At 41.9% G+C, this 26,502-nt stretch overlaps 2 protein-coding genes across 6 annotated transcripts in view; one reads left to right on the top strand and one right to left on the bottom strand.

Annotated features, from left to right (window-relative positions):
* The window catches only part of POLG (DNA polymerase gamma, catalytic subunit), a 64,527-nt gene extending 39,803 nt beyond the window's left edge, over window positions 1-24,724 (top strand). For 3 of the 5 annotated variants that reach the window (XM_083184179.1, XM_083184180.1, XM_083184181.1), the window contains exons 17-23: window positions 4,215-4,350; window positions 17,077-17,323; window positions 17,491-17,613; window positions 17,910-18,075; window positions 22,084-22,292; window positions 23,503-23,663; window positions 24,437-24,724. In XM_083184179.1, the coding sequence (XP_083040305.1) occupies window positions 4,215-4,350; window positions 17,077-17,323; window positions 17,491-17,613; window positions 17,910-18,075; window positions 22,084-22,292; window positions 23,503-23,663; window positions 24,437-24,501 (1,107 nt within the window). In that variant the 3' untranslated portion in view covers window positions 24,502-24,724. The remainder of the gene's footprint in view (window positions 1-4,214; window positions 4,351-17,076; window positions 17,324-17,490; window positions 17,614-17,909; window positions 18,076-22,083; window positions 22,293-23,502; window positions 23,664-24,436) is intronic. The other 2 variants (XM_083184178.1, XM_083184182.1) reach the window with 2 other exon arrangements.
* FANCI (FA complementation group I) overlaps window positions 24,272-26,502 on the bottom strand; it is a 60,381-nt gene continuing 58,150 nt past the window's right edge. Inside the window, exons 36-38 of the mRNA XM_083184177.1 lie at window positions 25,573-25,668; window positions 25,363-25,488; window positions 24,272-24,762 (exon numbers count right to left, since the gene is read on the bottom strand). Of these exons, the coding sequence (XP_083040303.1) occupies window positions 24,706-24,762; window positions 25,363-25,488; window positions 25,573-25,668 (279 nt within the window). The 3' untranslated portion in view covers window positions 24,272-24,705. The remainder of the gene's footprint in view (window positions 24,763-25,362; window positions 25,489-25,572; window positions 25,669-26,502) is intronic.

The raw sequence follows: 26,502 nt of genomic DNA, 5'->3' as shown, positions 1-26,502 counted from the left end.
CAAAAACTGCCTTATTACCCTCAGCGGTCCCAAAGCCTAGGATGAGGTAATTTTGCTAGACTGGGCAGGCCCCAGAGCAGAAGTACAAACCATCTGCCTGACTGGGTTTGTTCTCACCATGGGGCTTAACAGCAAACCGCATCGGACACATCGATCAACAGAATGTACTCTTCTGTTTTCAAAGGGTACATTCCCAGGCAATTCTTTTTCAACAAGTCTGCCTGTAGACATTGACAGGGCTACTGCTCTCCTCAGAGCTGTTCGCTCCCTCTTCACGGCGGGGGTTGTAATATCGGTCCCTTTATATCAACAGGGCACCAGGTTCTATTACACCCTGTTCCTGGTAATGGCCTCCTTGCATGTGCAGGATGCATACCTGCATATCGCCATTCGTGATGACCATCACAAATTCCTCAGGTGCACTGTTCAGAGAAATCTCTTCCAGTTCCGAGTTTTGCCTTTTTGGTCACTTCATCACAATTTGTGTGATCACTAGGGAGATGACAGTGATGACAGCCCATTTGCGACTGCAAGGGATTTGAATCCTGACATAACTGGACGATATTCTCCAATGGTCAGGCCAGTCTCCAGGAACATGTCAATCTTACAGGGATACAGATGGTTCATCAACTGGCGTAAGTCCAGCATGATTCCCTCCCAGCACATGATTCTCCTGGGTACCCTTCTGGATACCTCGTCGCAACAGGTTTTCCTCCCCAGGACAAGAGAGAGAGTCTGTTCAGGACTTAGTGCGGACGTTCCTATATCTAAGGACAGTCTCAATTCACCTTGCATGCGCCTTCCCTCCATTCAGAGGTATTTCACCAGTTGGTGGTGCGGTGGGTTTGGCCTCAGATCGACCTGTTGGCCTCATGGCAAAACCACAAGGTTCTTTGTTACGAGCACCCACAAGAGACCCGGTGCATTTCTAATAGGCGCACTGGTGGTTCCGTGGTGTATCTCTTTCCTCCGATTGCCCTGTTTCAGAGAAGATTCAGGTGGAAAGGGTAATAGCCATTCTGGTTGCACCCAACTGGCCAAAGCGAGCGTGGTTCACAGATCTCAAGGATCTCTCCAGCACCCCCCGGTGGCGTCTACCTCTACGGCCAGACTTACTCACGCAAGGCCCCTGTCTTCATCCAGACCTTCCCCGTCTAAATTTGATGGCATGGCGGTTGAGCGGCCGGTCTTAAAGGCTAGAGGATTTCAGACCAAGTTATTCATACTATGATTTCTACTCGTAAACGGTCTACAGTTAGAGTTTACCACCGAGTGTGGCGGACTTATTTTGCCCGGTGTTTAACGTGTCATTTGCCTCCTAGGCAATATTCTTTGTCAGGGTTATTGACGTTTTTACAAGAGGGACTGGATACAGGATTGCGTCTGGCATCCTTAAAGGTCCAGGTATCCGCCTTTTTCTGTTTTATTTCATAAGAGGATTGCTCAGTCTTCTGCGGTTAAGACTTTCCTGCAGGGTGTTTTACACTTGCAGCCTCCTTATGTTTCCCCAGTTCACCCTTGGGATTTGATCATTGTTCTCAAGGCTTTACAGAAGGCTCCGTATGAGCCTTTGGCGGAGGCCACTTTGCATTGGTTGACGTGGAAGACTGTTTTTCTCCTGGCCATCGCTTCGGCTCGGAGGGTTTCGGACCTAGGTGTTTTATCAGTTAAGACACCTTTTCTAGTTATCCACGAAGACCGGGCAGTACTCCGTACTCGTTTGGACTATCTTCCTAAAAGTGGTATCCAGTTTCCACTTGAACCAGGAGATTGTTGTCCCGGCTTTTTTTGCCTTCTAATTCTTCTTCCGAGGATTCGGATTTAGTTACTTTAGATGTTGTGCGTGCATTACGCCTTTATGTTCGGAGAACCAAGGCTCTCCGAAAAACGTATTCTTTGTTTATTCATTATGATGGGCGTAAGAGAGGCTGGCCAGCCTCTGATCCATCTTGCAATGGACTGTTTATAACGGCCATTCGTCAAGCCTATCTTTTCTCGTGTAAGCCAGTTCCGGTCTCCGTTAGAGCCCATTCTACTCAGCTCGGTAGTATCGTCCTGGGCGGCGGGCCGGGGTGCTTCTGCTGTGCAGATTTGCAGAGAAGCTACCTGGTTTTCTGTACATACGTTTATCTGTTTTTACAGGTTTGATTCCTTCGCCACTGCTGATGCAGCATTTGGCAGAGGAGTCCTCAGTGCAGTTAGGGAGTGTTCCCACCCTTGAGGGACTGCTTTAGGACGTCCCATGGTACCAGTGGTCCACCATAGGCTGAAGGAAAAAACAGGAATTTTGGTCTTACCTGTTCTGTTTTTCTGAAGCCATGGTGGATCACTGGGCGCCCACCCTTCGCTCTTATCTACTGTGTTTGAGTGTCTCTCTGTCTTGTTTCTTCAAGACTCTGGTGTTGGGGTGTATGTGTGTGTGTGGGTCGGCTTCGCCTTTTCCTGTTCCTTGGGCTTTGGTAGTAAGTAAACTGATTAGCCTGGGGCAGGGCAGGGTATTAAGGAGGCCAGCCCAGCTGCACTCTCAGAAGTTTAACTCCTTGGTGCCCGGTCTGGAGGACCTAGAATATCCCATGGTACCAGTGATCCACCATGGCTTCAGAAAAACAGAATTAACAGGTAAGACCAAAATTCCTGTTTTATCCACCATGCAGATGGGCCATTGCCACCCACTCAGCCACAAGTGGGCACATGCACGATTCTGTATCACTCATAATTTCACAGAGTTGTATGATTGTGTACGGAGCAGTGCGGATGGGAAGCTCCGAACTGAGTAGCTATTCATGACTACTGTCACCCATCTCACCCTGTTTCAGCTACGAGACAACACCCACATCCTCTCCATGGCGATGTAATGAAATGGAAGAATAGTAGGATGACTAATAGAGCAAATGAGGAGTTTGGTTTTGCCAGTGCCCTTCCTCTAATGGATGTGACTGGTAAAGCAAAGGCAGCAGATTTTATTTATAATTGTTGCGTTAATATCTCTGTAGGTTCGAGGGTAATTAGTGCACTAATATATGCAGAAGAGTTCAGTAAGAAAATAGTGAGCTGAGAACATATTGTGGAAATGGAGGAAGTAGGATGCTTACTCTGTAGCCCTGTTTGTTTCTATGGAGCTGAGTAGGGGGTAAATTGAGTAGGTGCATAGTGAATGTTGCTATAATATTCCAGCAATAATCTCATTGTGACCCAGCAATGTTACCTCACGCAAGTGGCAACTAAGCTGTAAGTGTCTGCAGCGCTTCAGCAACTTAGTGGTCAAGTTTCAGGCAACACCGCTGGCACCTTCCTAGCCTATTGCCGAAACTACTACAGTGATTTATCCGTTCACTCCCCACCTGCCAACACTTGCCTGCTGTGGACTTGTAACTGCTCTCACGGGAGCTGGATAGTTCTATACATATTGTTGAGCTCATTGCTCCCCTTGGGCCTGTTAATACATATTACGTGTGGTGATGTACTCTATAAGCATTGCTGCATATTGTGAAGCCATATTGACCCTTCATTTCTATATATAGTGTGCATATTTGATTTAATTTACAGTTGTCATTTAATGCTTTTGGACACACACGTTTGGAACTTTTATTAACCCACAGAAGTTTCTACATAATTGGCTTACTACCTTGTGCTGTTTATGTGTGCTAGCATGCTTATACCAGTGACTACTTGTGTTCCTTAGCTGCTCTAACAGTAGTGTTCTACACACTGATAGGGAGTTTCGTCCCATGGATGAAGCGGTGAACTGATCTGTTTACCTCTCTCTTTCTCTCTTCCTTTTTTATATATTTTATTTGTTCTACTTGGTTGTCTTCTTCGACATATACTATTCATATTGTATTTATTATGTCATTTGTGCATGTTTGTGTATATACAGTCCAGGATTAGCACACACATTAAAATATAATAACGGTCCCATTGCCCTTCATAGCAACCCCCCAGACAATAGTCTATATATAACCAATGCAATCGGCAGCACTTAATAATAAATTCAATTATATTGTCAGGTAATAGCCAACATTTTAATATTATTATGAATCATGAAATAAAGTCATCAAAATGAACCTGACAATGTTATTGAATTTATTATCCGAGTGCTACTGATTGCATATATCTTTTTTCTTTCTATATAAATATTTCCTTTTTCTCTTTTTGCTTTTTGTTTGTACTGTTGTATGTATAGTTGCTTCACCTGTAGTTTCCTATTCAAACAGGCGGACCGTATTGGCAGTGAATTAAAAGCTATGGTTCAGGCTCCACCAGGGTATCACATGGTTGGAGCAGACGTAGATTCCCAGGAGCTTTGGATAGCAGCAATCCTCGGAGAGGCTCACTTTGCTGGAATACATGGTACTGATCACTTGTGGAAGTTTTTACTGGCATAGAGAAGTAGCGATAGAGTATTTAGACATAATACTTGTGAAATGTGTAAATTCCTAGTTCAAGTAAAAATGTAAAATACACTTGCCGACATGCTGGAAGATGCCATTCTAGGGAGAAAGACAATCCCAACAAAAGATGAATATAAGGACCATGTGCCTGTTATTGCCTTACCCAAGTAGTCTGAATAGTTGGAAAATAAGCAATTCATCTACATTTGTTATATTCATTAAATATATATATATATATATATATATATATATATATATATATATATATATATATATATATCTTTTCTTTTCAGCCATGGGGGACACTGGTCTGGTTAAGGCGTTAACTTTTAGGACACCTTAGGCCCCTCCTCCTATACACTATACCCCTTGCCCAGGCCAGTCTTTTTTTATTTAGTACCAAAAGGTGCTGCTGGCCATGTTTCTTGAAGCTGTACTTAACTTTATCTCATTTCATTTATTTACTTTTATTTGTACATCAGTTGGTGGAGCTGGCATCTAGTAGCGCTCACACCACCCACCCGTTCAGGTGAGCCCGAGCACTGTCGCCGCAGGCGGCAGATTAACAAACTGAACTGTGGCCACAACAAGAAAACCATCCTTTAATGCCCCAGTTTCCTCCCTTGGTGTGGAGGTCACCAGAAAAACGCTGCTTATAGAATACTAAAAGTTTTTCTCATAAGTTATTTTTTTTAGGCACCAGGTGTGTGCATGAAACTTGCTATAGCCTCAGCTTGGGTTTCCAAGGCTTTGGAGAGATTGGATGACTCACTGAATTAAATCTTCATTCAGGTACACCTCCCTTTGAACTGTTATCCACAGTGGAGAATGTCCAAAAGGTGATTGGTTAGCTAGGAGAGACATCTTTAAACTCTAGTTTTCTTTTAGCTAAGATTAGGACTTTATTGGAGGTGGCCAGAAGAGACCTACAACTTCGCTCATGGTGGGCTGACACCAAATATTAAAAGGCTCTAGAACATTTCCTATTCAATTGTGAGATTCTCTTTGGTCCTGAACTGGATAAGTTCTGTAGCTGACTATAAGTTAGTGTTCCTAACATCTTTTGGCCGATAAACTAAAGGCCCTCCTTTCCGGTCCTCCCGAGGGCATCCCAGATTCTAGCCTTCCTGGTCACATTTGGTCCTCAAGAGGTGGAAAGTCCAAAGGGAAACCACTGTGGACAGGTCACAATCCTGCCACCTAGCTTCCATAAAAAAAATTAAAAACACGTGACGGGCCAGGGATGCCATCTGCAATATTTCTGTGAGGAATAATGGAAAATGTCCTGCATTTCTTGGGCTATGGGGGTTATTCAAACCTGATCGCTGTTTTGCAAATTTGCAAGCTGATGCATCTGGATCGCAGCGTGCATGCCCAACACCAAACAGCGTAAAAAAAAACAGCGATTAATCTATTCGCAATCAGGCCGCAGTTTGATTGACACCCACAATAACCAAGTACTACATGGATTACAAAATGGGAGATCAAGTATAACCATCTGAAGGTAGCACCAATAGGAACAAGCGGGACTGACACTTTGGGTGAGATTTAATAGGATAAGAGATTCAGAAAGTGAGAGATTTGGTAAGAAATCTCCAGGTTTTTTTAAAGTGGCAATCATTTACACTGATTAATCAAACTGGTTTTGCAGTGTAAATGATTGCTGCTTTAAAAAAACTGGAGATTTCTCACCAAATCTCTCACTTTCTGAATCTCTCATCCTATTAACCCCTTCCCGACATTTGACGTATATATACGTCATGGCCGGGATGTACTTCCCGACACATGACGTATATATACGTCATGACTTCAAAGTGCCACTGCGTCTCGAGACGCAGTGACAGAGGGGCGATCGCTGTGATTGGCTGTTCAATGTGAACAGCCATTCGCAGCGTTTTCCTGTGTTACCGGCGAATCAGACGCTCGGTAACACAGGTGTCAATCACCGCCGGGTGTGAGGGGGCATGAGGGGGTCATCGGTGACGACGACACCTCACCCCACCTGCCCCCAAGGCTGTGATTGGTCCGTCGGACCGACGGACCAATCACAGCCAAGGCGCGCCATTTAAACTAACGGTGACTGCGCTGCAGACGCCATTCCGGTCTGGAATTGCGTGCAGAGCGGTCACCGGCCACTCTGTCGTGATATACATACCTGAACCTTGCCTGATACTTACCTGATCACCGCTGGTAGCGTGCTGCCAGCAGTTTAATGCTTCCTGGATCTTGTGACTTCCTGTGTCCTGCTGCTGCAGTGTCATAGAGTCACAGATCGTGAGAGATAGTGACAGAGAGTGATAGAGAGTGCTATATTTTGTGTCTGCTGCACCCCTTTTGTGCTGATCAGTATATCTGTGCTGATCAGCAACTTTTTGGTTTTTTTTTTTTTATATACTGTATATACCTGTCAGTTGCACCAAAGGTTGTGCTGCCTGTGCAACTGACTGCTGCCCCCCCCTTTTGTGCTGATCAGTTTAAGTTAATTAACTGATCAGCAACTTTTTGGGGGTCCAGGTTTTTTTTTTTTATATATACCCTGTCAGGTTGCACCCACAGTTGTCTGCCTGCTGCCCCTCACTGCTAATCAGTGTCGCATCACTGCATCACTGATCTGCAGTTTTTTTTTGGGGGGGGGGGGATTGCAGTGGGGTTTTGTTTTTACACCCACGTTGCTTTTGTGGGTGCTTTTGTGGGTGTCCTGTGGCCGCTGATCAGCGACCTACATCACTGAACAGCATTTTTGGCACAGGGTTGATATCATTTTTTTTCTGCAGTTTTTTTAAATTGTTTTTTTTTTTGGAGAGTGCTGTGGTATTTTTTTTTTTTAAATTGTTTTTACACCTGTTGCCTTTGAGCGCTGTTCAGTGACGGACGTTACTGACCAACATCTGTGCTCAATTTTTGGCGCAGGACCTTTTTTTTTTTTTTTTTTAACCCCTTCAATTTGTTTTTTTTTTTTGGGATCAAATTCCTGTATAAAGTATTTTTTTTTCTGCACTACATACACACTACACACTACATACCCCCCGTGTTGAAATAAAGTTTGTACCCCCCCAACACTATACACGTGTTGAAACATTACACTTACAGAAACACAAAAATAAAAATGGCATCCCAAATGTCATCCCAAATGTCATCCCAGTCATCCAGAAGAATGCATTCAGTGGAGGAGGCATATGCCATGCTTGCCTCTGACTCTGACACAGCCAGTGATGCAAGCGGGGAATTTGAAGGATTCGTCTTAAGCTCCTCTTCCTCCTCTAGTGATGAGGGACCCCCTCAAAGACGCCCCCGTAGAGCAGCTGAGACCCCCCCCCCAAATGATTGATCCCGTATGGACCCCACCACCAGACAATTTTGAGCCCCAGGTTCCTGAGTTTTTGGCCATCCCAGGAATCCAATTTGATTCAACAGGTCTCAGAGAAATTGACTTTTTCAAATTATTTTTCTCTGATGATTTTATAAATTTAATGGTGGACCAAAGTAATTTATATGCCCAGCAGTTTATTGCTCAAAACCCCACGTCATCATTTGCTAGGTGGACCCCTGTAGATGCAGTAGAGATGATGACGTTTTGGGGTCTGGTGTTACATATGGGCATAGTAAAAAAGCCAGAAATTAGGCAATATTGGAGTACAGATGTTCTGTACAGCACCCCACTTCACCGTATGGCCATGACTCGGACTCGTTTTGAGATAATCCTTAAATTTTTACATTACACCGATAATGCACAGTGCCCACCCAGAGATGATCCCACCTTTGACCGGCTATTCAAAGTCAGGCCGGTCATTGATCATTTCAGTGCCAAATTTGCAGAGATGTACATCCCTGAAAAATGTATTTGTATCGACGAGTCCCTTATACATTTTAAAGGAAGGGTTAAATTCCGCCAGTACCTTCCCAGTAAGAGGGCAAGGTATGGCATAAAAATGTATAAACTGTGTGAAAGCACCTCAGGGTACACCCACAGGTTTAGGGTATATGAAGGGAAGGATTCAAGAATTGAACCGCCAGAATGCCCCCCCTCCCTCGTAGGTGTTAGTGGAAAAATTGTCTGGGATTTAGTGCACCCCTTCCTGGATAAAGGTTATCACCTCTATTTGGATAACTTTTACACTAGCATCCCCCTGTTCAAGGCCCTTGGTTCAAGAGGTACAGCAGCTTGCGGTACTGTGCGCAAGAACCAAAGAGGCCTCCCAAAAACGCACATTGCCCAAGTACTGAGAAGGGGTGAAAGCAGGGGAATATGCACCGAAAATATGTTGTTGGTCAAATACAAGGACAAGAGGGATGTCCTTATACTGACAACAATTCATGGAGACAGTACCACCTCCATCCCTGTACGAGGTACCAGTACCCACACCTCAAAACCTAATTGTATCCTAGATTACAATAAGTACATGGGCGGAGTGGATCTTTCAGATCAGGTACTGAAGCCATACAGTCCCCTGCGGAAAACAAAAATCTGGTACAAGAAGCTGGCCGTGTATATCATCCAGATGGCACTGTATAACGCTTACGTGCTATTCCATTCTACCAGCCAGAGGGGGACATTTATGCACTTTCAAGAGGAAGTCATAAAGGGCCTAATATTTGGGAACCAGCAGGCAGAGGGCCCCAGTACTTCTAGTACTGGCCCCCGTATTGTACCAGGGCAGCATTTTCCTAACGAAATCCCCTCCACTGCAAGAAAGGGCAGGACACAAAAAAGGTGCAAAGTTTGCTATAAAAAGGGAATAAGAAAGGATACTATTTTCCACTGTGAAACTTGCCCCGACAAACCCGGCCTATGTATAAAGGAGTGTTTTAAAATATACCACACATCTATGGATTATTAGGTTCATCATTTCACCGTGCTTCGGGGGTCTTGCTAATGCCACATAGCACCCACCAACATTCCACCAGAATTTGAGCTGCAAAATCCAAAAATCACTCCTTCCCTTCTGAGTCCTGCCATGCACCCAACTGGTATTTTTTGGTCACATATGAGGCATTGCCATACTCGGGTGAAATTGGGGCACAGATTTTGGGGTGCTTTGTCTCCTTCATTCCTTGTGAAAATGAAAAATTTGGAGCCAGAACTGCATTTTTGTGTAAAAAATGTAATTTTTCATTTGCACAGCCCAGTTGTATCAAAATTGGTGAAACCCCTGGGGGTTTGAAATGTACACTATACCCCTAGATGAATTCCCTGAGGGGTGTAGTTTGCAAAATGGGGTCACTTGTGGGGGGGTTCCACTGTATTGGTGCTTCGGGGGTCTTGCTAATGCGACATAGCACCCACCAACATTCCACCAGAATCTGAGCTGCAAAATCCAAATATCACTCCTTCCCTTCTGAGTCCTGCCATTTTTTGGTCACACATGAGGCATTGTCGTACTCGGGAGAAATTGGGGCACAGATTTTGGGGTGCTTTGTCTCCTTCATTCCTTGTGAAAATGAAAAATTTTGAGCCAGAACTGCATTTTTGTGTAAAAAATGTAATTTTTCATTTGCACAGCCCAGTTGTATCTAAATTGGTGAAACCCCTGGGGGTTTGAAATTTACACTATACCCCTAGATGAATTCCCTGAGGGGTGTAGTTTGCAAAATGGGGTCACTTGTGGGGGGGTTCCACTGTATTGGTGCTTCGGGGGTCTTGCTAATGCGACATAGCACCCACCAACATTCCACCAGAATCTGAGCTGCAAAATCCAAAAATCACTCCTTCCCTTCTGAGTCCTGCCATGCACCCAAATGGTATTTTTTGGTCACATGTGAGGCATTGCCGTACTCGGGAGAAATTGGGGCACAGATTTTGGGGTGCTTTGTCTCCTTCATTCCTTGTGAAAATGAAAAATTTGGAGCCAGAACTGCATTTTTGTGTAAAAAATGTAATTTTTCATTTGCACAGCCCAGTTGTATCAAAATTGGTGAAACCCCTGGGGGTTTGAAATGTACACTATACCCCTAGATGAATTCCCTGAGGGGTGTAGTTTGCAAAATGGGGTCACTTGTGGGGGGGTTCCACTGTATTGGTGCTTCGGGGGTCTTGCTAATGCGACATAGCACCCACCAACATTCCACCAGAATCTGAGCTGCAAAATCCAAATATCACTCCTTCCCTTCTGAGTCCTGCCATTTTTTGGTCACACATGAGGCATTGTCGTACTCGGGAGAAATTGGGGCACAGATTTTGGGGTGCTTTGTCTCCTTCATTCCTTGTGAAAATGAAAAATTTTGAGCCAGAACTGCATTTTTGTGTAAAAAATGTAATTTTTCATTTGCACAGCCCAGTTGTATCTAAATTGGTGAAACCCCTGGGGGTTTGAAATTTACACTATACCCCTAGATGAATTCCCTGAGGGGTGTAGTTTGCAAAATGGGGTCACTTGTGGGGGGGTTCCACTGTATTGGTGCTTCGGGGGTCTTGCTAATGCGACATAGCACCCACCAACATTCCACCAGAATCTGAGCTGCAAAATCCAAAAATCACTCCTTCCCTTCTGAGTCCTGCCATGCACCCAAATGGTATTTTTTGGTCACATGTGAGGCATTGCCGTACTCGGGAGAAATTGGGGCACAGATTTTGGGGTGCTTTGTCTCCTTCATTCCTTGTGAAAATGAAAAATTTGGAGCCAGAACTGCATTTTTGTGTAAAAAATGTAATTTTTCATTTGCACAGCCCAGTTGTATCAAAATTGGTGAAACCCCTGGGGGTTTGAAATGTACACTATACCCCTAGATGAATTCCCTGAGGGGTGTAGTTTGCAAAATGGGGTCACTTGTGGGGGGGTTCCACTGTATTGGTGCTTCGGGGGTCTTGCTAATGCGACATAGCACCCACCAACATTCCACCAGAATCTGAACTGCAAAATCCAAAAATCACTCCTTCCCTTCTGAGTCCTGCCATGCACCCAAATGGTATTTTTTGGTCACATGTGAGGCATTGCCGTACTCGGGAGAAATTGGGGCACAGATTTTGGGGTGCTTTGTCTCCTTCATTCCTTGTGAAAATGAAAAATTTTGAGCCAGAACTGCATTTTTGTGTAAAAAATGTAATTTTTCATTTGCACAGCCCAGTTGTATCTAAATTGGTGAAACCCCTGGGGGTTTGAAATTTACACTATACCCCTAGATGAATTCCCTGAGGGGTGTAGTTTGCAAAATGGGGTCACTTGTGGGGGGGGTTCCACTGTATTGGTGCTTCGGGGGTCTTGCTAATGCGACATAGCACCCACCAACATTCCACCAGAATCTGAGCTGCAAAATCCAAAAATCACTCCTTCCCTTCTGAGTCCTGCCATGCACCCAAATGGTATTTTTTGGTCACATGTGAGGCATTGCCGTACTCGGGAGAAATTGGGGCACAGATTTTGGGGTGCTTTGTCTCCTTCATTCCTTGTGAAAATGAAAAATTTGGAGCCAGAACTGCATTTTTGTGTAAAAAATGTAATTTTTCATTTGCACAGCCCAGTTGTATCAAAATTGGTGAAACCCCTGGGGGTTTGAAATGTACACTATACCCCTAGATGAATTCCCTGAGGGGTGTAGTTTGCAAAATGGGGTCACTTGTGGGGGAGTTCCTAACTTTTAGCATCTTATGGTGCCTAGAAACCTACATGGTGCCTAAAAAATAATCTCATAAAAAGGAGGCTCCAAAATCAAGTAGGTGCTCCTTCTATTATGAAGCCTGTGGTTTGGTCAATGTGCACACTAGGGCCACATATAGGATATTTATGAAAACAAAAGAATTGGGGGAATCAATTTTTAGTCACATTTCTCTAGTAAAATCTACTGTGTTCCTTAGAAAAATTTATTAAATTTGCAAATCTGCAAAAAAAATGAAATTTTGAAATTTCACCTACACTTTGTTTTAATTCCTGTGAAACACCTAAAGGGTTAACAAACTTCCAAAATGCTGTTTTGAATACTGTGAGGGGTGCAGTTTTTGAAATGGCATCATTTATGGGGGTGTCTCACATACAAGTCCCTCAAAGTCACATCAGAACTGAACTGGTCCCTAAAAAAATCAGTGTTTGAAATTTTCTTGAAAATTTGAGAATTTGCTATTCATATTTTAAGCCTCCTAGTGTCCAAAAAAATTAAAAGGATGTTGAAATAATGATGGAAACATAAAGTAGACATATGGTCTATGTTAGTTATTAACTATTTTGAGTGGTATGATTATTTGTCTCACAAGCAGAAAATTTAACATTTTGAAAATTGCTAAATTTTCCATTTTTTGGTTTATAGGATATCACTGATAGAGATAGAAATAAATATAATAACATGGTCATGAAAGAGGCCCGTATGAGACAGAAGAAGTACAAAGAATAATATTCACAAAAAAAAAAAAGACACAAGGTGGGAAAATATATAAAGGTATATATATTATTTAATTTTTATATTTAGAGTTGAATTATAATAGTAATAGGGATTAATAGAAGGGGGGTAAGAAATAAGTAATAAGTACACGAGTGGGAATTGTACACAGATAATATAAATACACTATACGAAAGTTTGTAAAGAGGAATAACTAAGATAGTAAATTCACCAGAAAAAAAAAATATGATGATATGATGATAGATACACAATAATATAGACACGTGAAAGGGCTTAGCGTAAACGAAACGGATGCTGGAGCGGGGTAGGTGAGAAAGGAGCAAAAAGTAATAGACCATAGGAGTAGGCCAATATACTTGAGTAACTGCGGTTGGAAATTTTGTGCTGATAAATGTATAGATCAATTTACGTCGATAACCGGAATGTACCTGATACAATGCTTGTATTACAACTAACTTCCTGTTTCCTGTTTTTTAAATGTAAGATGTGAAAACAAAATAAAATAAAGTATAAATTAAAAAAAAAAAAAAATTCCATTTTTTTACGACATTTTGGTATTTTTCACAAAAAAACACAGACTGTATCGACCCAAATTTACCACTAACTTGAAGTACAATGTGTCACGAGAAAACAATCTCAAAATCACTGGGATAAGTAAAAGCAAAAAAAAGTTATCCCCACTTAAGTGATACCTGTCAGATTTGAAAAAAAGGGCTCTGTCAGGAAGGCAAAAACAGGCTGCGGCGGGAAGGGGTTAAATCTCACCCTAAGTATAAATTCCTTTGTCCTTCTGACTCGAATTTCAAAAGTGTGTTTATATATTATATCATATGTTTTATTTGATGTGCTTTTTAATATACATTGATCCGTCAACTATTAAGATATAAAAGATATTTTAATAAATATTTTCCTTTATTAAATGTGATACCCAATTGATCATTCTTATTCTTTTGAGAACTATATCCCAGTCAGCGCTCCACCACCCTTTTGTTTTATTAAGTTGCCGTTTGGGGTGGTAATCGGCCATTTTCTGAGAGGGTCAGGAAAAAAGCAGGCATGGCCAGGCATTTACAGGGAGGTTCTATGGAGTCAGCTCTGGCCTTGATCAGGGTATCTCTATCACAATGTTGTAGACAGGTCAGAGTTATGCACACTTGCGCAGACTAGGAAAATTATTTGATGGTGAGTTGCGAATTGATTGCAGCTCAGCGATCCATTAGCAGGTGAGATTTCACTCTGGGCAGTGGCTGCCTGATCGTAGACCTCTGCAACTTCACACAGCAGCAATCAGGTCTGTACCATGCCTTATGTTCTTTACTTTACAGAACCTCCTCCCAGTTTTTCCCCATCGGTCTGCTTCACAATCCATCCACCGTAAGATCTCTACCGGTATGTGTCCGGTCCAATATTTCCCATAGCCGTCCATAAGAGGAGATTGTTTCTATTTAAATGTCATCCGCATTAATTACGTCCAGTTCAAAATGGAGTCTTCCCAACATTCCTTGCATCATTGACATCCAGGGGATTTCATAGTGTCCCTGGATGTAAGTGATGCATTCCTGTATATTCCGTGAGAACAATTGTTCCTGCAATTTATTACCAGTTTCAGGCCTTACCTTTCAGATTGTCAGCAGCTCCAATGTGATGGTGAATTTCCTGTGGCTGCAATGGAGTCCGGATATTTATCTGGACCACTTTCTCCTTGCAGCCCAGTTGGAAGTCATTCCCAAAAATCTGTAACCTATGCAATTTAGCTTCTTCAGTTCCACAGGGCCCCTCTTGAACACCCAAGTGCAAAGGTTTCTTCCCTAAATTGCGCCTCTCTACAATCTTTGCTTCAGTCCCCGTATCAATGTATGTAGGTCCTGGAGAAGATTTCAGGATCTTCCAGGTAGAAATTGTGTCCAAGTGGAATGGCACTCCTCTTCAGAACAAGTATCGGATAATATTATTGAACGAAGGTTGCCCATTTATAGTCTTTCAATGGTTTCTACTGCCATCCTCCGTTACTGAGGAGGTGACTTTTCAGGTATACTGGATGTACCGGGTACCTCGTCTTCCAAGTGACAGGCATATCCCCCTTCCTCCAGGGCCATCCACTCAAGGTCCACTTAAACAATGCTACTACCTTTGCCTGCATAAATCAGGACGGCACAAGGAGTTGCCAGGCCATGCGGGAAGTCAGCAAAATTCTGCAATGGGACAAAGTTCCTCCAAAGGTTGAAAGTAGGGCGACAGACTGACTAAGCCAGCAAAAAATCCACTCCAAGGACTGGTCTCTTCACCCGTAGTGGATTTTAGAGGACTGTTGGGGTTGCTCATCCACAAACTGGTAATTTTCCAGGACCTGGGTGCATTTCACATGAATGCTCTGTCCTTTCCTTGGACCTTTCCACTGATATGTTTTCCCCCCGACGTCTTCTCTACCTCAGGTGTTTCGCAAATCGAGAAAAAAGGGAACATCATTGCTCTAGATCAGTGGTAGCCAACCCTAGCCCTCGAGAGCTACCAACAGTTCACATTTTCCAGACAACCTAGCTGCTGCACTCATTAATCACTGACACATTTTAAAAGATACACAGATGGAGCTAATTAGCTCACTTGTGATTCTGTGAGGAGACCTGCAAAACATGCACTGTTGGTAGCTCTCGAGGACTAGGGTTGGCTAACCCAGCTCTAGTTTGCAGTTTGTGATACGGTGATCTCACGTGCCTGACAAAAGCAGTCCCGTGGTAGCTTCCTCTCAGACTAGACCATCTATCCTAGGGTACTTGTCTCCACGGGGATTCAGAACATTTAGCTTTGATGGGGTGGTTGCTCAGTTGACCCACCTGTTTTTTGAATGTGTATTATTTGGGCCTCTATACTAATTTGTGCTTTTTTTATTGTAATCATCCACCCCTTTCATACCTAAATTCTGGGTCTGAGACAAGTTAATGAACATGGTTTCAACCGGTGTTACAGCTACTCAAATGTTTTCACTACACATTGGTCCTGCATTATACCTGGGTAGTTGCCTTTCAAACTGCACCTGTGTCTGTAACATAATGAGAGAGAAGGATTTGTGTTGGTGTGGTGCACCAGAGAGAGAAAATAGAATTAAAAATATTAAAACATAACAATGAGACAAACAAAATGAATTAGTGCATGTTAAAACAGCACGTACGTTGTATCCATGAGTGCCATATATTCCTTTATTATTTATGTTCAGCGTCTTTGAAAGGTACTGCCTGTGCAGTATTGTCCTGATGCCATTATTGGTATGGTTGAGTGATTTTGCAGGTTCCCCTGTTACAATGAATTCTACTTAATCTCTTTTCACACAGAATCATATTATTATCATACCGAAAGTCTATTATAGGACAATGTATCAAGTGTTGTAATCTGTTGAAACAATTTATAGCAAGGGGGGATGATGCGTGTATTATTAACCCCTTATGGGGAACACTCTGTGTGCCACTTGGGAACTAATATAACAGAGCCGCTGATTGTAGTTTAAAGTCAGCGGGACCCATTTTATAAGGCTGAAGCCAGTGACTTCTGTATAAAGTAAAATGGGTATTTGCAGGGCCCCGCTAATTGAAATGACCATACGTGGCTATATAACTCTTTTAAACATTATATAACTATGCATAGCAGTCTTAGTAGAACACTGCAGTATAATATATGCAATTATAGAGTGACAATCCCCACCACGCGGCTGTCTCCCATGTGCTGCCAGCCTGCACTGCTGTGTTAGAGCCGGCATGCAGCCACCCGCTTGGTATGCCATGTTCGTGGTAGAAACAGGCAGTGTCGAATAGTATCCACATAAGCCCTTATAAGGGCTATAGTTGAGAGCGCTGAAACGCCAGGTAACTGGTAAGGAGGATGCTTGTACGGCTGGTGATTCCGTGGCGTGCTTCACAGGTTTTTGCTTCCTCAGGGCTCTGCTCAGTGTGTCTTCTTATCCGACTTCATCAAAGTGAAGTACCCTTTCTTTGCACTGTCCCCACCGTGTACAGCTAGCCTAGATTCCTGTTTTATTACAGCCTTTGTAATCTACAGTTTACAATTTTCCCCAGATTGGGTGGTAGTAGATTAAATTATATTTGGAACTTACTTTGCTTTATTGCAGTGATGTCTTACAATAATTATTGTCAAACCTGATGCCAGCAAAATTGATGATTAATCTCTACTTGACAAAAAAATACAATACTGTACCTTGCTAATCATTTCATGTTGCAGTATTCATTGGATGTGACATTGTGTGTATATTTCAGTTCATCAAACATGTCAAAGTAGACAAATGTGTGCATGTGCTTAGTTACTGCTTTGAGAAAACACAGTAGATTAGACATTTGCAATGTTTGTTTTCTAGGTTGCACAGCATTTGGATGGATGACTTTACAGGGCAAGAAGAGCAGTGGTAATGACCTGCACAGTAAGACTGCTTCTACTGTGGGAATAAGTCGAGAACATGCTAAAGTATTCAACTATGGCCGCATTTATGGCGCTGGACAGCCTTTTGCTGAACGCCTCCTAATGCAGTTTAATCATCGTCTCACCCAAGAGCAGTGTGCGGAGAAGGCCAAGCAGATGTATGCAGTAACAAAGGGAGTTAGGAGGTGAGAAACACAGGGGTTTGCATCAAAATTACTTAAAGATCTTACTGGACAAGAATGCCATCAAATGTTTTTACTCTTATTCTTAATCCCATATAGCAAAGCTCTCATAACATTCTATTTTATATGCATGTACAAGATTGTGGCTATACTCTTTTTGGGTCTTGCAGATATATCTTGTCTGAGGATGCAGAATGGCTGGTAGAACAACTTGGAATCTCGGTTGAGAGAGGAGAAGATAATTCTGTGAGCTTGCAGGATGTGAGGAAGATTCAGAAACAGGCGTCAATGATGTAAGCACCATTCCAATTTTTTTTTCTGCTAAAACAAGGGGAAAGTCTAAGGGAAGTCTTCGCATTTTGTGGCAGTTGATTACGTTGTCTGTCCGTAAGGCAGGTTTGCTGTAATTGAGCTTTGTTGATCAGATAATGCAAAGCAACAATGTAGTTGTAGTGTGTGTGGATTCTATAGACCACTCCTTACTTTTTACTTTCAGTGGTGAACTACAGGGTGTGACTGTTACTGTTCTAATTATTGATGTGGTTGTCTTCATTGAACTATAGATCGAGTGACTGATTTTTTTGCACAGGTCTAGAAGGAAATGGGACTTGATAAGCCGTAAGATATGGACCGGAGGAACAGAGTCAGAGATGTTTAACAAGCTGGAGAGTATAGCGATGAGTCCATCACCCAGTACTCCTGTCCTAGGATGTCGCATTAGTAGAGCACTGGAGCCAACAGCTGTAAAGGGGGAGGTACATAGCAAACACATTGCACATCTGTTTAGAATATTATTATTAAAAATAAGAGCGTTAAACTGGGTACACATTAAGTAATTTTTATAATGATATGCAAAATAACGTTAACGATATTATCATGCATATCGGGTAATGTGTATGCACTATATCGTTATCAATGTTCACTCCCCAGTTCATTAACAATAACCAAAGTCAAATATTGGATATTTTGTTAATGTTGTAATGTTGAAGCCAGTTCAAGAGAAACCGTGAACGATTCGTTTACACTGTCGCATAATAAGTACCCATCTTAAATTCTACACAACCAATTCTTCTTCCAACATTGTCTATTATCCATGAAGTAGAAAACTATTGCCAAAAACAATTCACCTAGAGCTGGGGTAGCCAACTCCAGTCCTTGAGAGCTACCAACAGTTAAGTCCCGTACACACGGGGGAGATATATTGCTCAGCCATATATTGCTAGCTGTTGTTGAACTACACATCCCAGCATGCCCTCCTATAGTTTTGCTATTTGGCCATGGTAAAACTGTTGCAGGGCATGGTGGGATGCGTAGTTCAACAACAGCTGGAGGGCTGAAGGTTCCCCATTCCTGCTTTAGATTTTCACCCTTGCCTAGAGAACACCAGTGTGGAGCTCTGTAGGATCTGAAAATGTTAGGATGGCAGGCAGAGTTACTGTGCCTTTTTCTGAAGTTCTGCCTGTTCATAGGATAGCTGGAGATATGGGGATACGTATTGGGTATGGGTCATAAGGTCGACACTATGAAGGATGACCACTAAAGGTCGACATGATAATGTTCATTTTTTTTTTTGTCCTGAATTTCGATGTAAGTTGACATGGACACCGTATTAGTGTACCGCGTCCCCTTGCATGTCTCGCTGCGCTCGGCACACTATTATATTCTCCCTCCACACCCTAGTGAAACGTGAAAAACTTATGTTGACCTTCCCATTGTCGACCTAATGCTTGTCACGCCCTTCCACCGTGTCGATATCAGCCATGTCGACCTTCAGTGGTCAACATTCATAGTGTTTCACACTTTAAAACATATTTAAAGAAGCGGTGCATGTAACAAGGGTTTACATTTGTCATTAAGGACAGCAACGTTTCCCAGACACTGATTAGAAGAGAGACTTGCGTCCTGGTACTAGGTTCCTAGTGCTTATTATAACTAAATAAATCACAGTGCTGAAACAATGGTAGGTTCCCCAGCCCTCTTAAAGATAATGTCATATATACTATAATTAATGGTTTAAGAAAAAGTACTACAGTTTTAAATACTTCGCATTCGTTCCATGTGCGCGCAGTATTGATAATACCTATTGGAAATCATTTCACTAATTTCATTTTGTAGCTACTATTGAGACATTGTACATTTAGAACCATGACTGGTACATAATTAACCCCTTCCCGACATATGACGTACATTTACGCCATATGTCGGTTGGGGGTGAATCAAGCCAGCTCACGGAGTGAGCTGGCTTGATAGAGAGCAGGTAATGGCTGTATATTACAGCCATGTCCCTGCTCTCACGGCCACGAGCGGCGAGTTCGCCGATCGCGGCCGTTTAACCCTTTAAGCACCGCGGGCAAAGCGCCCGCAGTGCTTAAATAGCTGATCGGAGGGGGGGGCGCCCCCCTCCGGCGCCGATCGGGGCCCCCCGCAGCGCGATCGGAGGGTGCCGATCGGTTGCCATGGTAGCCAGGGGTCTAATGTAGACCCCTGTGCTGTCCGTGTATTCATACCTATTACATCCTGCCTCAGGCAGGATGTAATAGGAAGTGCAAAAAATCACTACGTTCAGCCATAGAGCTCTATGGCTGAACCTAGTACAGGCGATCGCGCCCCCTAGTGGTCAAGTACACTAGGGGGCCTTGTAGTAAAAGTAAAAAAAAAAAAAAAATAAAGTTTAAAAATAAAAAAAAAATAATAAAATATTAAAAGTTCAAATCACCCCCCTTTCCCCATTTCCCAAATAAAAATAAATAAATAATAAAAAAAATAAACATATTTGGTATCGCCGCGTTCCTAAAAGTCCGATCTATTAAAATATAACATTAGTTATCCCGCACGGTTAAAGGCGTAAACGGAAAATAATCCCCAACGCCAAAACTACGCTTTTTGGTCGCATCGCGTACCCAAAAAAAAATAACTAAAAGAGATCAGAAAGTCGCCCATATCCCATAATGGTATTAATTAAAAAGTACACTTCAGCCCGCAAAAAATGAGCCCTCACCCAGGTCCGTAGGTGGAAAAATAAAAAAGTTATAAGCCGCAGAACATGGCGACGCGACGCAAATTCGAAAAACCGTAACATTTTCTATTTTTTTTTTTAGTGGTAAAATGTAACGAAAACTATATAAGTTTGGTATTACCGGAATCGTAACGACCCATAGAATAAAGATAACCCATCATTTTAAACGAACTATGAACTCCAAAAAAACCGTAACCAGCGCAAAATTGTGGAATTGCGTTTTTTTTTTTTTTTACCCCACATTGAATTATTTCCTGATTCCCCAGAATATTATACGGTATAGTAAATGGTACCATTAGAAAGTACAACTTGTCCCGCAAAAAAAAAGCCCTCATGTGTCTATATAGCCGGAAAATTAAAAAAGTTACGCTTATTTGAACACAAGGAGGAAAAAAAAAAAAAAAATTACCTTAAAAGGCAATGTCGGGAAGGGGTTAATAATATGTATACCCAAATGGGAAGTATTTTGTGTGTTATGCGCTAAAAGCAGATATAATACAGGGCAATGGAGATTGGCAGAATTTGGGTAACTAGAAACTGGTGACATTTTTTTTTTTAGACTTAATCCTATTTGACCATCAGCATTAGATAATAAATTGTACAGGTTATTAATAGAGGTAATCACTAAGACAGATGTTCCCAAATTCAAGCCTCAAAGAAAGCCATCACCGCTTGTTAAATCAAATTGACTGAGATACTAATTAAGGTCAACTGGAGATGGGAAAATCCTGGACTGCTAGGATGCCTTGAAGAATGAGTTTCGAAGCCTTTGCACTAAGATGTCATTAAAAGACAAGGAGATAATTCTGTCAGCTTTTAAGATGCTTGATGTTTACAGGAATCTGCAAGGAATATTGATGTTCTGCAGAGCTTACATTGGGCTTCTCTTGAGCGGCCTAAAACACAAGGAAGCAATGCTAGACACGTGATAGTATGTCTGCGGATGAGGTTTGAAAGACTTTTCTTGGGGGTTCCTTTAAAGTCTTTTTAACCACTTGCGACAAACATATTGGCTAATACTTAAGGTGGCCATACACAGGTCCGACTTGTCTGATGCACAAGTTGGACCGTTTTCCTTGGAACTCCCTTGGCATCTCCCCAGGAGGGTTCCTTCTGACTAAGCATTTGATGTGCCATTTTTTACATGTGATTTATCACATGTAAAAGAACTCCCGGTGGAGTTGAACAAAAATCAAATGCGATACATCGCCTTTGCTAAAAAGCACCCGTGCTGTGCTGCTTATGGTCTGATTCTTATTGTGCTGCACACAAGATCTCTAGAATCCGATGCGCATCGGATCCGATCTATCTGTCATTATCGGGTAAAATTGGCCCGTATTGGACATGTGTATGAGTACTATAACACTTAAATACTAGCAAGGCTTTACTCCCAGACACATTCCATGCAAACAGCAATAGAAAACACAGTTGTGGGAGAAAGGACAGAGAGGTATGTTCCTTTCTACATTATATATTCCTGAGGGATCTCAGTCCCATCACTCATACTGCATTTGGCATCAGAGAGTGGGAATCATAAGGACAGTTAAAGTGATGGAACAGTGTCCATTTTAATTTGTAGTTAGTAATTTTGTTGTCCTGAATTAAAGTGATCTAAATTTGGATATAGGAATAGTCTGTTCCAGGAGTAATGGGGTGATCTTAGAAGGATCATGCTAGCTGTAGCCATGCTTTGTTATTACTGCAAATGTTCCCATTTAGTTTTTTTATGTATCTCTGTCTTATTCAGTTTATAACCAGCAGAGTAAACTGGGCTGTACAGAGCTCAGCCGTTGACTACCTTCACCTTATGTTGGTAGCCATGAAGTGGCTTTTTGAGGACTATGACATAGATGGGCGTTTCTGCATCAGTATCCATGATGAGGTGCGCTATCTTGTGCGTAGCGAGGACCGGCATCGGGCAGCACTTGCTCTCCAGATCACAAATCTGCTAACGAGGTATATGTTGTTCATTCTAGTTATACACATATTGCATTGTCATCACATCCCTTCTAAACCCTTTATATCCCAAACAATGGGCATTTTCCCAACAGTGTTACTACAGGTAGCAATGACATGTGGTTAATAAGCTCTTCAATTTATTAATTGACATAATTTAGAGAAGTGAGTGATTCCTAAATATTTTAAATGGAAGATGGGGTTTTTAATTGACTATTGGCCTGGTAATGCAACCACGATTGGCTGGGCTTTTCCTGACATGATTACATCTGATCTGACCAGTTAGGAAGAGGGACCTTTCTAGTGTTCATTCTAGCACCCGCCATCTTTGAAAACCCGTGCAGTTCCTCTTCCCTGCCTGGGGTGTTGCTGCCTGCTGTAGTGCTTCTAGCACAGTGTGGTCTGTATATCAGCACTGATATACAAACCAGACCTGTTCTAGAAACACCACAGCAGACAGCGACACCCCAGGCAGGGAAGAAGAACAGCATGGGTTTTCAAAGATGGCGGGTGCTAAAATGAACACTACATTCTACTCTCCTGAACTGTCTGTCGCAGTGATCTGACAAACCCCCCCTACTTGTGGCTGCAGAGAGTAGGAGTTGCATGAGATATATAGCAGAGCCTCTGTCCCCCAGCATTTTACAAATTATTTATCCATATCAATTTCCTGACACCTCAAAAAACATTGATTTATAAGATTAAGGAGAAAACTGCTATTGATACTAAAGCATATTTCAGGAATCATTTTAATTATTGCGATCCATGGCTGATGAGAATATCAATATGTGGCCAATGAGGAGGAATGGAACATTTATAAAAACCTAAATAGTTTAAAAGTTTTTAAAAAGTACATTCACAGCAGAATTTAAAAAAAAAATTTTTTTTTCATGAAATACAGTGTTAATTTTGTTTAGAATACAATCATGTTAGAATAATTTTAAAAAATATGTTCTTGACCTAATTCAGTCAGAAAAATACACTTAGAGTGGCTTTTTGAAATAAATAAATATTAGCCACTTTAGTGACTTTTGATAATTATATCGGACCTCACAGACAACTCATTTGCACTGGACTTGGCATAGAAGAACCATTCAACTTAAAATATGACTACCTGCTCTATTTATTAATGTTGGGGACACGTGTATAAAAACTTTGAAGATATGCAATTCTAATATGAAACAACAGTACCTTCCATACTGTGTTCCAGGTCCATGTTTGCTTACAAACTAGGAATGCTGGATTTACCGCAGTCTGTGGCGTTTTTTAGTGCAGTAGATATTGACCAGTGCCTGAGGAAAGAAGTGAACATGGATTGTGTGACTCCATCAAATCCTGAAGGCTTAGAGCAAAGATATGGCATTCCCCCAGGTAACTCCTCTCTCCGTACCGAAAGTCCATTCAAGTCATTGAAGCAGAACACGTTTATTATGTGGGTATATATTTAATAAAGGAATTAGCCATGTAAATATGTACATTAACAACATACAAAAGGTATTGATTGGTGAGAACATTTAACAGGTTTCATTTGGAAAACTTCAAACTAAGTTTATTTTTCCAGCACTTTGCTGCATTTGGATCAGGACATTTCATAAATGAAAATACAACTAGAATTTTATGTTTATCTAGAACGTTAGACAAGTGCACAGAAAGAGTGGGTGGTGACAGACTGCACTAGAGTAAAAGGTATAGTAGGGTGCTGCTGGGTGTCCGGGGTAAAACTACAAAATTTACCCTGCGGTATACACAAAGCAAGAAGAAAAAGATGGACACACCTGCGCAATCCTACACCATGAATAGTAAATAAACACAGAGATAGTATCTATGTTCAAATATCAATTTATTAAAAATAATATCATGAAAAACAGAGAAATGTGCACATTTGCGCGCTCATAAAAATGTTTCTATAAAAAACTTCTCTTTTTATAGAAACATTTTTATGAGCGCTCAAATGTGCACATTTCTCTGTTTTTCATGATATTATTTTTAATAAATTGATATTTGAACATAGATACTAAAGAGGAAAATGTCTTCCATTTAGACATCCTCAGAGTATATAGTATTATATCAGTACTGAAAGGGTGCATATGGTGCTCATTAATCACTTGTGCCGAATGCCTGAGTTTTCAATTTGTGTTTTGCAGGTGAAGCTTTGGACATCTACGAACTGATTAAAGTAACCAATGGTGTTTTGGCCAAAGGGAGCTGACGGATGTCTTGGTGTGCCCCCATTGGCTCCCATGGAGTTCAATTATATTTAGAACCTTTTTTCATAAACCCATATATTACTTCTTTATAACACTTAAGTGAATACAAGGATTATCACTGAACTAGTATTCATCAACAATAAAAGGAATAACCAGTGGTAGTCTTGCATTATGCTCCATGAATGGTAACATTTGGGTGACACCAGCTACTTCTTTCTTCTCTTCCTTTTTGGTTCCTGACTTTCACTTTTTTCTGACACCGACTTCAAAATAAAGAAAAAAAAAAGTAGTCTAATATACATACAGTATAATATAAACAGTATGGGATTTGGGGGTGGTTTACGTTGGATTGCTAAGCAGCGGGCAAACTCCCGCCACTAAGATAATGGATGTGTTCGCTCACACATTCATTCGCATGTGGGCGTACGGCCACAAGACCATTCGATGGTCGCCAACCATCGAATGATTTTTTTTTTAGGCGTCCACAAATAAGTCAGTCTGGGCTGTCTTATTTGCTTCGTGAGTCAGAGAATGGGGCTGGCGCTGATGTCAGGCACCCACCCTATGCAGGGGACACCCAGCGTTTCTCTGGGCACACCCACCTTTTTTTGTGGACACGACCATGCGCCAGCTCCCTGCCTGCACTGATGCCTGCAAATGCCTTGGCGACTGCGATAGTTACCAAAGGTGTTCTGCACATGCGTGTATATGGCGATACACAGGTGCAGAGCCACGCCATCGGTCCAAGCTATTGTGAATCACTCCCTTAGTGCATTGGTATTTGAGAGCAGATGCATGGTGCTCTTATACTGAGTGCAGGTGACTGGGGACTAATGTAACACACTGTTCTGTGAAGAACATACCTGCACACTATCTGCCGCATTCTCCTCATCCTCAGATCCCTTTTCTTGCAAAGCTACATCCAGTGTGGCTGCATTGATCCTGAAGTCCCTGGATGTGCTGAGCTTCATGTATTGCATTAAATTGACCTGAGAGCATAGAAAGAGACAGTATTCTAATATATGGTCACAAAGTATGGTTCCTTATTAGAAGGTCTTAGAGAAGCACAGTACCTTTGACTTTTTCGACAACTTTATGAGCGCTTCCTCATATTTTTCAATGGCAAAGATCAAGTTTGGGATTGGCTTAGTGTCACGGAGGATTCTGGCCTAAAAGTAAATGCACAATGTGAAAGTCATCTAAAGGAACATATGTCAATTATCCATATTTCTAAATAGCAAAAAGGTGTTAGGGATAGCCTTCAGAAAATGTTTAATGTGTTAAAAAAAATGTTTTTCATTCTAAGGGGTGTATTCAATGTGGCGGTGAGGATGGCTTATTTTCAGTGAGTAAAAGCCATCCTCGCCATATTCAATGTTCTGCTGGAATTTTTGGCGTCCTCTCCATTAAATGGCAAGGTTCGTCGCAAGTTCTCTGCATTTTGTGGGGAACCCCACTGTTTTGATGGGCACAAAGAACCTTGCTGAATAGAACCAGCGAAATGGAAACGGCGAGTGAAGGGGAGGCAGTTGAATACTCTGATGGCGAGCTATCAACACTGCTTGCCGTCAGAGCATTTAATGCACCTCTAAGCAGTAGACACATTCAGCATTGTTGCTAACAAATACAACAGTTTTGTGAGGAGAGGAGGAACAAGATGTTTTGTTACAAACCAGCAAAAAACATTTCTCTAAGGGGGGCATTGGAGAATGCAGGAGTATAGATTGTACAGCCTGGCATTTGTAATCTTAAATTATATGAACATGGATCCTCCCCCTCTATATACCATCTAACTAAAATTCAGTTTGATCAGAAGTGCTCATACACTTAACAATATGGCCTTTTTTTGACACTATTTTGACCCATTGGATCAATAAATCGTGTGAAACGTGCCATATTTTATGCGTTTTACCTCTGATGTGCTATCTCATGCGCATCTGATCCGGAGTTCACCATGGCTGCCACGAGGATTTGTCAGATCCTGTGGCTGTCAATAGCATCAC

The sequence above is a fragment of the Crinia signifera genome, chromosome 4 (assembly GCF_055691185.1).
Source record: "Crinia signifera chromosome 4, ASM5569118v1, whole genome shotgun sequence".
Classification (NCBI taxonomy): Eukaryota; Metazoa; Chordata; class Amphibia; order Anura; family Myobatrachidae; genus Crinia; species Crinia signifera.
Note: the sequence above shows the minus strand (reverse complement) of the source record. Positions and strands in the feature narration are given on the sequence as shown.